Source organism: Spermophilus citellus (assembly GCF_964194105.1).
Source record: "Spermophilus citellus genome assembly, chromosome: 4".
Lineage (NCBI taxonomy): Eukaryota > Metazoa > Chordata > Mammalia > Rodentia > Sciuridae > Spermophilus > Spermophilus citellus.
The window spans coordinates 99,619,372-99,635,570 of NC_138185.1; the positions used below are offsets into that span (position 1 = coordinate 99,619,372).

The 16,199-nt window shown below is 39.1% G+C and overlaps 1 protein-coding gene across 1 annotated transcript in view; it reads right to left on the reverse strand.

Annotated features, from left to right (window-relative positions):
- Positions 1-11,820, reverse strand: part of TUBGCP5 (tubulin gamma complex component 5) — a 35,218-nt gene extending 23,398 nt beyond the window's left edge. The window contains exons 1-3 of the mRNA XM_081290558.1: positions 11,630-11,820; positions 8,946-8,999; positions 8,674-8,782 (exon numbers count right to left, since the gene is read on the reverse strand). Coding sequence (XP_081146684.1) covers positions 8,674-8,782; positions 8,946-8,999; positions 11,630-11,775 — 309 coding nt within the window. The 5' untranslated portion in view covers positions 11,776-11,820. The remainder of the gene's footprint in view (positions 1-8,673; positions 8,783-8,945; positions 9,000-11,629) is intronic.
- Positions 11,821-16,199: the final 4,379 nt, after the last annotated feature.

Sequence of the window (16,199 nt, forward strand, 5' to 3'; positions counted from 1 at the left end):
AAGAATTTTCAAGTCTCAATACTTTTTACTTATAATTTACAATGATTCTCATACATCATTCTATTTACTTTATGAGAAGTACTGTCTTTGTATGCTGGCCTTTTTGTGAAGAGCTAAACATGAAAAAGCAAATTTTTTCTTTGTTCAAGTTTTTATCTGATTGTCAGTCTTTCCTTATTTACAAGACTGATTTCTAGATTGAGCTATTAGCTGTGCAGAAAACAGTGAACTCAGCAGGCCTGAGTTATTGAAGCCTTGTACATTCCCTAAAAGGTCTTATTTCATGAATGGCCCTTGCCTGGTTTCTGTTGACCAAGCTCTTAAAATGTTAGAACTAATCAGTGTGTTGTAAATGTCAGGTATTGAACCATGCTATACCAGTTTTCTAGATAGCTCGTGCAAATAATGTGATTTATGAGGAACATCTGCTTTCTTTGGGAAATGTGGAACTTCAACAATTTCAGTCACACAGGCATTACATGCTCAGATGAGTCCCCATCCCTCCCGGAAATCCCTAGAATCTGGGCTCAGGTAGCCAACACTGGGCACTTGACATGGCATGTAAGGAGAAAATGTGCAATCATCTGAACCAGACTCAGACATGGTATTATCAGATCAGAAACTTAAAATAACTATAATTAATATGCTAAGGACTCTGATGGGAAAAGTGGATTATAAAGAAAGATTTGAATAGTGATCACTAAAGTCTGGGAAAGGTGTGGGGAGATGCAAGGGTAGAAGAAGGAGGGTTGGATATGATCAATGAATGCTGTATGCATGTATGGAAATATCACACTGAATCCCATTAATACGTATGATTAGGTACATGCTAGTTTTCAAAGAAGAACTGATAGGTAATACAAGCAGGGAGATGAAAACTCAGTAAAAGAATCAAAATGAAGAGCTACACATAAAAAACAAGGCAAAAGGGGCTGGGGTTGTGGCTCAGTGGTAGAGCACTCGACTACCATGTGCAAGGGCCTGGGTTTGATCCTTAACACCACATAAAAATAAATAAATACAATAAAGGTATTATGTGCAACTATAACTAAAAAATAAAACTTAAAAAAAAGGCAAGAGAAATGATGAATGCCTTTTATGGGCTCATCAGTAGACTGGCACAAGCAAAGAAAGTGAGCTCAATCATATGTTAACAGAAATTTGCAAAATTTAAAAGTAAAGAGAAAAATGAATGAAGAAAACAGAACAGAATATACAAGAACTGTGGGACATTACAAAAGACATAATATATCTGTAATGGGAACATCAAGAAAAGATAATAAATATTTGGACAATGATAGTTTTCCCAAATTAAAGACAAATACCAAACCACAGAAGTTCAGAAAACACCAAGAAAGATAGATACAAAATATCTACACTAGGCATATAATATACAAATTGTAGAAAGTCTAAGAGAGAAGGTGCTCCTAAAAGGAACAAGATAGGCATTACATTAGAATTTTCTTCAGAAACCGAAGAAGTAAGAAGGAAGTGGAGTGAAATACTCCTAGAACCCAGAATTCTGTATCCAGCAAAATTATCCTCCAATAGTGAAGCAGAAATAAAGACTTTCTTAAATAAAAAATTGAATGTATTTGTGCTAGTAGACCAACCTGGCAAGAAATGTTAAAAGAAATCTTTCATAGAGAAGGAAACGATACAGGTTGGAAACCTGAATTTATATAAAGAATTGAAGAGCATTAGAAAAGGAAAGAAAATGAAGGTAAAATAAAATCTTATATTTTGCATATTCTTAGTTGATCTAACAATAAACAGCTTGTTCAAAATTATTATCACTGGGTGCGGTGGTGTAATCCCAGAGGCTTGGGAGACTGAGATAGGAGAATCACGAGTTCAAAGCCAGCCTCAGCAAAAGTGAGGCTCTAAGCAACTCAGTGAGTCCCTGTCTCTAAATAAAATACAAAATAGGGCTGGGGATGTGGTTCAGTGGTTGAGTGCCCCTGAGTTCAATCCCTGGTGCAAAACAAAACAAACAAACAAACATTATTATTATTATCACTTTTGGTACTGGGGGATAAATCTAGGGTACTTTACCACCAAGTTACATCTCTAGCCCTTCATATTTTGAGACAGGATCTTGCTAATTTGTCCAGGCTGGCCTCGAACTTGCAATCCTCCTACCTTAGGCTCCCCAATTCCTGGGATGACCAGGAGTGCATTATTGCATCTCACAGTTCGTTAGAAATTATAATGGCAAAAATTATTCAAAGTAAAAAAATGATTTTTGCTTCTCAGTGAAATGAATGATGGTTATATTATAAGGGATGGGAGGAAGAAACTATGATTATTCTGTACAAGGCACCTACACTACCTGTGAAAGTAATATAATTATTTGAAAATAGATATAAACTAGAAATGACTATCAGAATGATAGCTGGAAAAAGAAGAAAGATCTGCCAAAGGAAACTAAATAATATGAGAGCAGAGTCAGGTGCAGTGGTGCACACCTATAATCCCAGGAAGTTGAGGCAGGAGGATCACAAGTTTAAGACCGATCTCAGCAACTTAGGTCCTAAGCAACTTACTGAGACCCAGTCCCCAAATAAAAAATAAAATGAGCTGGGGATGTGGCTCAGTGGTAAAGTTCCCCTGGGTTAAATCCCCAGTACTCCTTCCCAAAATAAAAAAATAAACAAATAAATGAATATATACATATATATATCTTGTATATAATCATATATATGTATATATTATATGTTTGTATGTGTCAATAAATATAAACACACACATACATGAATGATTAGAGAGAGAGAAAGAGCAGAAATCAATGAAATTGAAAACAGGAGTTCAATTTTAAAAGTCAACAAACCAAAAGCTGGCTCTTTGAAAAGGTTAATAATATTGATAAATGTCTAGCCATGCTACCACAAGAAGAAATAGAGTACTAAAATCAGAAATGAAAGAGAGGCCATCACTCCTGATTCTAAGGACATTACAAAGGATAATAAAGGAGTATTATGAATACTCAATGCCTACAAATTTGATAATTTAGATGAAATGGATCAATTCCTTGAAAGATGCAATTTACCAAAATTCACACAATGATTAATAAATCTTAGAAGATATTCGTATCTATTAAAGAAATTAAATCAACAATTTGAGAACCCTCTAAAACAATGCACCAAGCCACATGGTTTCACTGATGAATTCTACCAAACATTTAAAGAAGGACTAAAACCATATCTCTATAATCTCTTCTATAAAGTAGAAGCAAAGGGAATCCTTCTTAGCTGAATTTACGAGACCAGTCTGCTGGGACTAAAAAAAAAAAAAAACAACAACAACAACAACAACAAAAAAAACAGCTAAAAAAGGGATTTCCCAAGACTGCTATCATTAAAAGCCATAAACTGGATGGTTTAAAGCAAAAAGCACTTATTTTCTAACAGTTCTGGAGGTTGAAGTCTGAGAACAAGGAGTTGGTAGGGCCATGCTCCCTCTGAAGTCTGCAATGAAGGATTTTGCTTGCTTCTCCCTAGCTTCTGATAGTTGTGGTGGTTGCTAACATTCCCTGGCACTTGCAGAAGCACCATTCCAACCTCTGCTTCCACTGTCAGATAACGACCGTTCTGTGTGTGACTGTGTCCAAATTTCCCTGTTTTCATAAGAACACTAGTTATGAGGTTAAGGCCTACTCTAATCCAGGATAACTCCATTCCAACTTGTTACATCATCATAGACCCTATAATAAGATCACATTCATAGGTACTAGGTGATAGAACTTTTACATATCTTGTTGGAGGACACAATTCAACCCATAACAGATGGCAGTACTTTCTAAATTAATCTAGATTCAACACAATCCCTACAAAAATTCTAGGAGGCTTTTTGTAGAAATTTAGAATACTTTAAAATGTACATGGAAATTCAAGAGGTCCATAAGAGAGAAAACAATTTAAAAAAAGAACAAAGCTTGAGGATGTTTGTTTGTTTTGGTATTGGGGATTAAATCCAGGGGCACTTTACCACTGAGCTACAGCCCTAGTCCTTTTTATTTTGAGACAGAATCTCACCAAATTGCTGAGGGCATTGCTAAATTGCTGAGTCTGGTCTTGAACTTGGCAATCCTCCTGCCTCAGCCTCCCAAGTTGCTGGGTTACAGGTATGTTCCAGAGTTCAGCAGCGGGTGCTAAGTCTAAACATTTATGTTCTCCTAGAAATTCATGATGAAATCCTAACCTCCACAGTGATGGGATTAGGAACTGGGGACTTTGAAAGCAGAGCCCTACTGAATGAGATAGTGTCCTAATAAGGAAGGCTCTGAGAATCCTTCAGCTCTTCTGTCAGGTGAGAGCACAGAGAGAAGATGACTAACTGTAAACTGGGAAGCAGCCTCACCACATACCAAATCTGCCACGGCCTTGATTTATATTTCTACCCTTCAGAACCACGAGAAATCAATTTCTATAGTTTATAAAAGCCACCTAGTCTATGGTATTTTGGTATAGCAGCCTAAATGAATTAAGACAGAGGACTTATATTACCCAAGTGAAAAACTTACTATGAAGTAATAAAGATAGGTATACAGAACAATGAAACAATTCAGAATCCAGCAATACATCTTTACTTCTGTGTGTGTGTATGTGTGTGTATGTTGCTGGGGACAGAAACTTGGGCATGCTAGGCAAGTGGCCTACTACTAAGCTACATCTCCAATCCCTATTCTTATATTTAAAAAAAAAAATTATTTTGTTTTTGAAAAAGTGCTAAATCAATTTGATAGACAGATGATAACCTTTTCACAAATGGTACTGGGAGAATTGTATAATCATATGTAAAAAAGAAAAGAAAAAGTTAATTTAGACCCTTTTTTCACAACATATACAACAAATTAACTCAAAATGGATCACAGACCTAAATGCAAGTGCTAAAAACATAAAACTTCAAAGTTGATGGCTTTGGGTTAGGCTAAGAGTTCTTAGATAAAATACCAAAAGCATAAGCTATAAAAGAAATTAACAAAATGTACTCCATTAAAATTTATAACCTTTTTACTTAAAAAAAAAAAAGACTTAACAAAGTGAAAAGACAAGTTAGAAACTAGAGGAAAATATTTATAAATAATTTTTCTGATAAAGAACTTGCATGAAAAATATGTAAGCAACTAGCAACTCTGATAATCAATAAGACAAAATAATCCATTTAAAATTGGGCAAAAGACTTGAATGGACACCACAGGAAACATACATTTGGCTAAAAAGCTCAAAAGTTCTTGAAAAGATTTTCAACATCATTAGGTATTAGGGAAAGGTAAATCAAACCACAATGAGATAGTACTACATACTCCTAGGGAGTAATATATTGTCTCTCAAAATGAGAGACAATAACAAGTGTAGGAAGGATGTGGAGAAATTGGAACCCTCATACATTTCTAGTAGAAATGTAAAATGACAAGATAACTTTGAGAAACAAGTTAGCAGTTTCTTAAAAGGTTAAATCTAAGCTTACCATATAAACCAGCAATTCAAACAAAAAGGAATGAAGTCATATGTCCCACACAAAGTAAACCCTGGTTTCAATCACCAATACCAAAAATAAAAAGTATTGGGGATGTGGTTTAGTGGCAGAGAAGATCTGGGTTCAATTCCCAGGACTTAAGGAAAAAAAAAAAAAAAGTTAACCTGGTCTTACTGTAACGTTTTTTACTTTATAAACCTCTTCATTTTTTCTAATGGACTGTTTTGTAGTGACACTTAGCTTAAAACACAAATATAGTTCACTACCTTACAAAAGTTTTCTCTTTCTTTATATCCTAAGTTTTTCTTTTTTTTTTCTGTTTCTATTTTGAGAGGGTCTTAGCCTCCCAAGTCACTGGAATTATAGGTGTGTACCCCAATGCCTTCCAGGTCAACTTATTATTTTTTGAGTGGGGGGTACCAGGGATTAAACTTAGGGGCAACTTGACCATTGAAGCACATCCCCAGCCATATTTTGTATTTTATTTAGGGACAGGGTCTCATTGAATTGCTTAGCACCTTGCCGTTGCTAAGGCTGGCTTTCAACTAGCCATCCTCCTACCTCAGCCTCCCCAGCTGCTGGGATTATAGATGAGAGCCACGTGCCTGGCTGGGTCAACTTATTATTGAGGAAAGAAACTTTTTTCTATAAATGTAGTGTAGCCTAAATGTACTGAGTGTATAAAGTGTACAGTAGTGCACAATCATGTCCTAGGCCCTCATTTCACTCACCACGCACTCATACACTCAGAGCAATTTTCAGTCCTATAAGTGCCATACATGGCAAGTGCCCTATAGAAGTGTGCCATTTTAAAATTTTTATACATATTTCTTCTGGACCTTTTCTTTGTTTAGATAAGTTTAGATACATAAAAACCATCAGGACAAGTTACCTACAGTACACACACTGACATGCTGTACAGGTTTATAGCCTACAAACTATATACCATATCGCCTATGTGAGCAGTAAGACTGTACCACCTAGGTTAGTTTATTCTGCAACACTCACACAATGACAAAACTACATAAAGATGTATTTCTCAAAATGCATCCCTGTCACTAAGGGACAGTGACTGTATTTTAATTTAAATTAAAATGAGATTGAAACATTTGCTGTGTTGGAATGGGGATATTAATAATACATATTGAAAATGGTCTTCCATGGGATAAACACTGCTTACAACATAGTACGTGCTACAAAAAAGCTTGCCATTACTTTTATTATTCATATTATAGTGTAATGACACCTAAATCATTCCATTCTACAGTGTTATGGTTTGTTTCTTAATTGTCCCCTAAAGTCATGTGTTGAAGGCTTGGTCATCTGCCTATGGGGTTTATGGAAGGTGGTGGGGCCAAGTAGAAGGTAGTTCGGTTATTAGGGGCATGCACTTGAAAAGGACACTGGGGCCCTAGGCTCTTCCTCTCTTTCTCTCTGATTCCTGGCCACCACGAGGTGAGTAGTCTCCTCTGTCAGGTGCAATTTGCCTATCACATACTGCCTTGCTACATGCCCAAAGGCAATAGAGCCAACTGATCATGGACAGAAACCTCTGAAACTGTGAGCCAAAACCTTTCCTCCTTTAAACTGAATTTCTCAGTTTTTCGGAGAAAATTTCCACAGCAATAGAAAGCTGACTAACACATAAAGTCTACTTAGAAAGTAAAATTAGTCAAGGTATCTAAAAAAGATCTACCTCCTCTTCCCAAGTGGTCCTTAGACTAAAATGCATAGAAATGCATTTCTAGTCCTTAGGGCATGGATTCAAAACACTTCCACTCCCTCTTTCTTCCTGAAATACCTTTAGAACCATTTCCTTAAACTGATAGACAATTTTTTAAAAATTATATAAAAAATTATCTAAAGCTCTCTCTCTCTCTCTCTCTCTCTCTCTCTCTCTCTCTTTTTTTTTTTTTTGTGGTGCTAAGGATCAAACCAGGGCTTCAAGTGCACCAGGGAAGCCCTCTACCACTGACATCTCATTCTTAAATCTCTCTTCTGTATGATACCAATTTCCACAGTGTTAACAAATAAGAAAGCCTATCAATAATAGAAAATTCATCAGAAGTTATTGTGAAGATTAAATGAGTGAATAGGTGAGCAGTAAAAAGGTTAACTGAGTAGGTATAGGTTGCTTAACCCCTTAATATCCCACATCCCCGATGATCCTTGATGACCCTAGATGGGCTCCTGGCAGATACCTATTTTTTTAAAAAATATTTTTAGTTGTTGATGGACCTTTATTTTATTTATTTGTATGTTGTGCTAAGAATCGAACCCAGTGCCTCACATATGCTAGGCAAGCGCGTTACCACTGAGCCACAACCCCAGCTCCCCCTATTAAACCCTGCTAAGAAAGAAGAGTGTGTCTGCCAAAGGCTTGGACCATGCTCTATCAGTGTGACCACAGTTAATGCTAACAATGTGAATTAATGTAAATGTCCGTTTCATGTGCCAGAGGCCCTCAGTTTGACTTCTGGGGGGCTGGAGTCTGAGTAGTTAAGGGAAGCCATATGGGCACTGCATGCTTCCAAGACTGACCTCAATAAAAATCCTGGACACCAAAGCTCAGGTGAATGCCCTGGTTGGCAATAGTTTACACATGTTGTCATGCACTGTTACTAGAAGAATTAAGTGCATCTCTGTGTGACTACTGAGAAGGGACACCTGAGGCTTGTGCTGGTTTCTGCTCTACGTACCTTTTCCCTTTGCTGAGTTTATCCTGAATCCTGTCACTGCAATAAGCCATTAAAAACAGTGAGGGTATCAGCTTTTGAGTTCTGTGAATCCTTCTAGCAAATCATTGTTCTTTTGAGGCCCAATGACACACTATAAAAGTGTATCTGGCATCTACTAAATAAGAATATGCAGTTGTTACCAAATGCTGAGAAGCCATTTGGAAGTTTTAAGATATCCAGAAAGTGCTATGATTTGTACCAATCGTGGATCTTGATAGCCACAGTACGTTGAAGGCAAGAAGATGAATAAATAAGAACATGCTTTTTCTTTTCATAACAAACCTGAAGCAAACTTATTTGATGGCAACATTTAAGTCAACTTCCAGGAGATCACCTTCTAGCTAGTGGATAATACTAAAATAGAATGAATGATTAAATATTAACAAAAATAAGCTGACAATAATCAGATTGAGAAAATGTGAAATATACAATGGAGATCTCATAATTGGAAGCATACCTTTATTTCTTTTATGCTGGGAAGTGATGAATTTAGAAATTCCTCAGTTAATTTCTTCCAACTAGCAGCTTTGCTGAGATCAGAATGAATAATAAATTTTTCATAAATTCTAATAAAATATATAAAAAATATAAAAATATATTAAAAAATTCACTAAAGGTTATAAAGACATTAACAAGAAGATTAATAAGAAATTCACATATTTCTGAATATATATATATATATATATATATATATATATACAGACACACATACATATAGAACCAACTTACCCTTCTATTGTCTTTTCTATTTTGTGGCTGTTGACATCCAAGAAACGATGAAATCTAATAAAGATAAAATGTGATTTTTTTATGCCAATTTTGTCATACAGCTAAGAAGAGTCACCTCATAGCTCTCCATATCCCCATGTATGCTATATTTTGCTATACATTTCCAGTGTGCACCTCTATCATCACTGCTCCACCATCAGGCAGGCAAACAATCACCACGTCTGAGAGAATACTCAGGCATTCTTTCCTCAGGACTCAGGTGCACTCCGAGCCTCCCAACCCCGTCTTCTGGTTCCTTTGTCTTCACAAAAGGCCCTATGTCTAAGTGTCTAAGTCCAGTAAAATACATTCTTTATCAGGTATTCCTGAAAAAAAAAATTTCTTTTTTGGTACCAGGGATCGAACCCAGGGACACTTAACAACTGAACCACATCTCCAGCCCCTTTTAAATGCTTTTTTTTTTTTTTTTTTTTAAATGGAGACAGGGTCTCAGTAAGTTGCTAAGGGCCCTGCTAAATTGCTGAGGCTGGCCTTGAACTTGCCTCAGCCTCCTGAACTGTAGGGATTACAGGTGTGCACCGCCACACCCAGCTTGTTCCTGATCTTTATAATGCCAGAGTGAAGGCCAGTGAAACTTAAGGACACCTTCCCTGAGTGATTTTTTTTTTTTAAGAGAGAGAGAGAGAGAGAGAGAGAGAGAGAGAGAGAGAATTTTAATATTTATTTTTTAGTTTTCAGCGGACACATCTTTCTTTGTACGTGGTGCTGAGGATCGAACCCGGGCCGCACGCATGCCAGGCGAGCGCGCTACCGCTTGAGCCACATCCCCAGCCCTGAGTGATATTTTTTAATGCACAAAACAAAATGCAAAGAAAACCAAGTGTACTGAAATATAGTTATCAAATTCTAAAAACTCTATGATCTATTAACAGATCTATTGATTAAGTCACTAAATAATAAGATCTAGAAATAAGTCCAAGATCTATCATTAAAGTAACAACAAACAATATTTAGAAATACCTGCAACAACTATAATATGATATGAAAATAATGTGATTTCTACTGGTGACAAAGTCATAGATAAACTGATACCACTAAGGCTTGTTGTCTTTGTTCGTAATTGACGAAAAAATTGATGAAAAAAACTTACTTTTCAGTCCCAGGTTAGTGTGATTTTTTTTTCCTCATCTGAATTCATAAATACCTGAATTCTCTTCAGACTCTCAGGTTAAGAATCCCTACTATACATCATAATGTTACTAACTTTTGTCTCTTGTCTTTCTTAAGGATAGAGGGTATCCCTCTTTCATTTCTGACTTTTTAGGGCTCAGAAAATGATCACAATTTTAACAATATAAACATGATCCATTCATTTTTCTTCTATTAAAGCACCACTGCTTACTTAAGTCTGGTTTTCCATTGTTTAATAGCAAAGCCAGCAATTTGTACTTAAAAGTAGATTCCACTATTTAATAACACATCTACTTCTATTCCAGTAAATGGCTGGGTGTAACACCACTTTACCTATTATAGTTTAGTTCTCAACCTATAAAAGAAAATAGTAACTTCTTATGTCTCTCCCAATTAAAAAATTATGACTATTTGTTCACTGACATTTAAAATATTAATGGAAAAATTTCTTGGGAGGCAGCATTTAAGTTTCTGTGCTAGATGAGCTATTTCAAACTTTGCTATTTTTATAAATTACATTTAAGAAATGAGTTTGTTTCACTCATTTATTTATTTATTTTATGTGGTGCTGAGGATCAAACCCAGCGCTCTACCGCTGAGCCACAACCCCAGCCCCAGATATGAGTTTATTTCAGAAAATTGACTTGCTTTATATGAATCTGAAAGCCCTCAATTCTCATAAACCAAGTAGGTAATTTATGTAACATTTTGAAAAACTATTCACTATTTAAGAAGATTTTTGTTTGTTGGAGGTGAATCTCAGTAGTAGAGCTTGAGCTTAGCATGCCCGAGGCACTAGTTTCAGTCCCCAGCATATAGAATTGTTCTTACTGAAATTAAATAGATAGAATGTTAACATTGACATTCTTTTAGCAATAATTCCATTATGGTAATGATCATAACAGTATTGTCTAATTTACATTTTCCATAAAGGAAAACAGGAGATGCGACTCCACCTATCTAAAATGTATAAATCTTAAGAACTACTTATAAGACAACCCATAATCAAAAACTGTAGTAATGACTTAGCACAGGATGTGCCAATAATTGTTCTGGGTTGCTTACATTCTAGCTGGAGATGGAGATGTGGGAGACAACAGTAAACAGCTCCAAAATTCACTTACCCATCCGTTCAAAACAATTATTTTTGATGTGCAGCGTACTGCGCTAAGCGCGGTGCGGACAGCAGGGAAGAGAACAGAAGCAGACCCACTCGCTTGAAGCGCGACCAATGCTAACCGGGCCGACACTTCATGACCCATTCACCGTTTCAACTGCGTGTCATCCGCGAAAGGGACCGAGGAGACAATTGGGCGCCGCGCAACAGCAGCCGCAGTAAGCAGCAACGCCCGCAAGGGTTCCCCTAGAGGGAGGCGCCCACTCCACCCTCCCACGGTCCAGCCGCCCAGCCGCACGCACCGCCGCGACCCAGCAGGCGGCCACGGCGACGGCGGGCAGCCAGGACCCAAGAGCAGGGCTCGCATGCCGCACACCTGAAGTTGGACCAGGCGAAGTTCAGGGCCAGCTGGAAGTTGGGATCTGCCTCGTCTTGGAGGCCAGACACACGCCGGATGAGCTCTCGCACGTCCCGCTCTTGCTGTTTGTCCAACCGGGTCCAGGACGGCACCAGCCGGGCCATATCCCAGGCGTTCCGGCCGCGCCAAGTCTCTACGAAGTAGCAGACGTTCTCGCGAGAGTTTGGCTCGCGCAGGGCGCGGCGCCTACGCGAGGTTGATACATTCTCGCGAGAATTCGCGCTCCTTTGGCATTGGTTCTTGGAGCTTTCTTTCTTTCGTTCTAGGCTCGAAGGTTTTTTGTTTGTTTATTTTTTTCTTTTTTATTTATGTTGGCGCGTCCTTAAAAGGAGGGCACCCGAATGTACATGTTCTAGTCGCCCATGGTAAATTTTAAGTGTTCCCAAAGAGTCGTTATTATTAGTAACCAGATTAATAAGGGTCTCTGCCTATCTTGATTGATGGCTTAAATTCTCGTGTATTTTGACAGCAGTCAAGTTAGTTTTACAGTTCGGCGTATGATTCGCACCTTCATATCTCATTGCCATGACCTAGTTAGTTGCTCATCCTTCTCCAGCTTTCAGTTTCTTCTACTATAAATGATCTTTCCCTGTCATCATCCACAAGGGCCACACTCCATGGTCTCCATATAGCAGGTGTTAGCAAAGCGGATTGTCTTGGCATTCGCGCTGAGTGCTGTAGCCTGGCTCCTGTGCTCTCCTATTCTTTGGCTTCTAGCTCCAAAGTGGCCAGAGGCAGATTTCATAATCCTATCTGGCTAAAGGTGGAGAATCATCTTGTGTAATGAAAAATGTACCTCTAAGTTACTCCCCTTAACTGCTGCTTGTAACCAACCATTCCAAAATCTATTCCATATCTTTTTTTCCCCCTCTTTTGGGAATCTACTAGGTTTTCACGTAGCTTATTGCATCTCATTACTGTAGCAGTACATAGCTGATATCACGTAAAACGTAGACTGCACAATTGCACAAATGCATAAGAAGAAAATTGTAGGGTAGAAATGATTCTACCCATAGGAATTCATACTCTCTCCCTGGGCAGTGTTTTCTACTCCGGTTTCAACTATCAACCCTATGTTTGTAACTCTCAAATCTGTATGTGCAACTGTGTATTTCTTGGCAACCCAATCCATAATCTAAATACTGCCTGTATATCTCCCCAGATTGGCATAGATAGTAAATTTATTATTTCTTTCTTTTCTTTTCTTTTTTTTTTTTTTTTTTTTTTTGGTACCAGGGATTGAACCCAGGGGCTCTTCCCTCCTGATTCACATCCCCAGCTCTTTTTTATATTTTATTTAGAGACAAGGTTCTCCCTGAGTTACTTAAGTTGCTCAGTCTCACCTTGAACTTGCAATTGTCCTGCCTCAGTCATCTGAGTGCTAGGATTACAGGCATGTGACACTGCACTTGGCTTATCTGTTTCTCTTATTAGATTTTTAGACTTCAGCACTAGTCACATTTGGGAATGGATAATCCTTTCTTGTGGAAGGCTGTCTTGTGATCTGTAGGACATTTGCCGGCTTCTTTGGCCTCTACTTGATTCTAATATGACTCTTGCCAGCCTCCTGTGTGAAAACAAGATGTCTCCAAACATTGAAAAATGTCCTCTGGGGGCAAAATCACCCCTAATTAAGACCCACTGGCCACAGCATATATTTCAAACTCCTGAGTATTTAGAATTTAGTATTCAGGGATTTTCCTGACCTTGCCTTATCTAATATGCTTCATCTTTTTTCCAAATACTCCTATTCCACAGAACTATTGAAAAGTCATTTTCAAGGGTAAGAAAACTCAATGTCATAAAAATGGCAGTTCTCTTCAGATTAATGAGTGTAGTTTCACTCAATCTGCAAAACAAGCTCTAAGTGATCTGGCCTCCTGATAACCCTTGACTTTGAGTCCTACTGTTTTTTCCTTCAGGCACTTGGAGATAATCTGCAGGGAGAAGGAAAAGTCAGCAAAAAGGTCAAGGTTGCTAGGACAGCTGTGGCCTTGAGAGGCCTTGCCCTTGAGAGGTCACCTGTCTAAAGTCTGTTACTGAATGCCCAGTGGTTAAGGCAAGGCCAGAGGGAGATCCTCTGCAGGTGACTGGGGTGTTAGATCCTTCCAAGGCATGTAGTTCTGTAGGCTTTTTTTTTCCTGTAGGTTCTTAAGTGACCATATGCTGATGAAATTTCATCCCCATTGCAAATCCAAAGTGATAGAAAACGCTGAGACCTGGTGAGGGAAAGTCCATGTTATTGAGTCCACGTATAGCCTCTATCCCTTCCACTATGGCCACTTTGTTCATGGTGCCATTGAACAAACCCACAGTGGACAGGGAAAGAGCTGTGGCACCCAAGACTGGATCACCTCATCCACCTGATAACTGAGAACTGCTTCTGCAGTGGATGCCCTCTGGCTGGCATTTAGTGGGCAGGCTTCCACTGTTGCACAGTGAGGTAAGCATTGAAATTCTCCTTCTGAGGATGAGTAGAAGCTCCATACAGCATCCTCATCTGCCACAGACACTCCAATACCAGAGGTCTTCTGACTCTTTAGGCCCTAAATGGCAGAATATCTTACGTCATAGTACCGACCTGTTCTAGAGCCCTTTGCTACTCTGGGCCCCATTCAAAACCAGCAGCAATATGACACACCCAGCAAATGCATCAGATAGGCACACAACATGTTCTATGCATTGCCTCAAAAATCCAAAGAGACCCATTAACCACTAAGCCTCTTACTCCATGATGGATTATGCAAGGTGAAGCAACACATTTCTCATCTTAGAGGGATATCCCAACATGTCCCAGGCTGCTAAAATTAAAAAAAAAAAAACCTTGTGTGGCAGCTCCCTGAGATTCCACAGATGTTGGAGGGGGGTTCCTCTCCCCTTCTGGCCAGCATGTGTCCTTCAGTGCTTGCTAGTTCCTACTCATAACACAACAGCCATCCATGAAATTCTGTCAAGATGATCAGGGACCCATAGGACATGAGAGCATACCTGGAAATCTCTGAGGTAATGCAGTAAAAGTGTACCATACTTTCCTCAGAGACAAAAGTGAATGAATGTCTTTGATTATTGATTGAGATACAATAGAATGAAATTTTTCAAGGGGTTCTTAAGCTTGTGTTACACAGCTTGATCTAACAAAACTGCTTAGTCCCAGCCCCAGACTATTTAATTCATATCACCTCTTTGCTTTCTCCTTTTGCTAGGCTGGAACTATGGTGTGCTGGTTGGAGTTCCAGTAGCCTCTTTGTATCACCTGCCGAAGATGGCAGAGCAGAAGAAATATCTTTAATGACTTTGTGGAGCTGCTATACCAACTCCCTAATCTCTCTAATCCTAGATGCTTTCATGTGAGAGAGAAATACCAGCCTCCTTGGTGCTCCTTAGAAATGATAAGCAAGTTTGGTCCTCAGGGTTGATCCCCATTCCTGGAACACTGGATATCCATCTGGCTTGCTCCTTGACTTCCTTCAGCTCTTTGACAGAGTTGCACTAAGAACCTAAGGCGTCACGGCCTTCTCTGACCAGCATACCTATAATAGTCTGCATATCCCCTAATATTCTATTGAATTTACCATCTGCCCGACCACATACCTTTCCCTATTTGTTGTCTATCTCCTTCCACTAGAATGTAAGCTTCCCAAGGGTAGGGGGGTGGGCTATTCCAGTAACTGCTGTGTCTTTTGTCCCTAGATCAGTGCCTAACACATAGAAGGTGTTCAATAAATATTTGTTGCATGAATGAATGGATGACATGACCTAATGTGCAGGACCTGCATCCTCATCCGTCTGCCCTGGTGTAAGGCTCATCAGACCCAACAAAGGTCACTGCTGGGTACCTTCTCCCCCTGTGGTCACCCAGGAAACAGGCGAGGACCCAGGCTGTCTGTCTGCAATGAGTGGGGCAGAGAGAGGGGGCAAGGCTCTCTCCTGGCTCTGGTGGGCTCAAAAGGAGGAAAGCTACCCCATGGTTCCTTCCTCTCCCATCACAGTTCAGAGGTGCACCAAGGACTGGGGATCCTTCCCAGGGTTTATCACATGATGACAGCCACAGGTTCTGGAACCAAGTCTGTGCCCTTTCTGTGCCTAGATCAGTCAGCCTCAACAGATACTGGACACCTAGGAGTGCTGTGATGTGCAACTTTACGTATCAACTTAGTCAGGCCACAGTACCAGAAATGTGGTCAAACATTATTCTACATGTTTCTGTGAAAGTGGTTTTTAGATGAGGTTAACATTTACATGAGCAGACTGAGCAAAACAGAGGACCCTCCATGAAGGAAGAAGGCCTTAAGGGAAAAATTACTGGTGCCCCAGGGGAACAGGGGATTTTGCCAGTCAATCCACCCTGCAGACTTTGGACTTGCCAGCCTCTAGAATCACATGAGCCAATTCGTTGAAGTAAATCAATCTCTCTCTCTCTCTCTCTCTCTCTCTCTCTCTCTCTCTCTCTCCACACACACACACACACACATTCACACACGTGCATCTTGTCAGTTCTGTTTTTCTGGAGAACCCTGACCAATTCAGG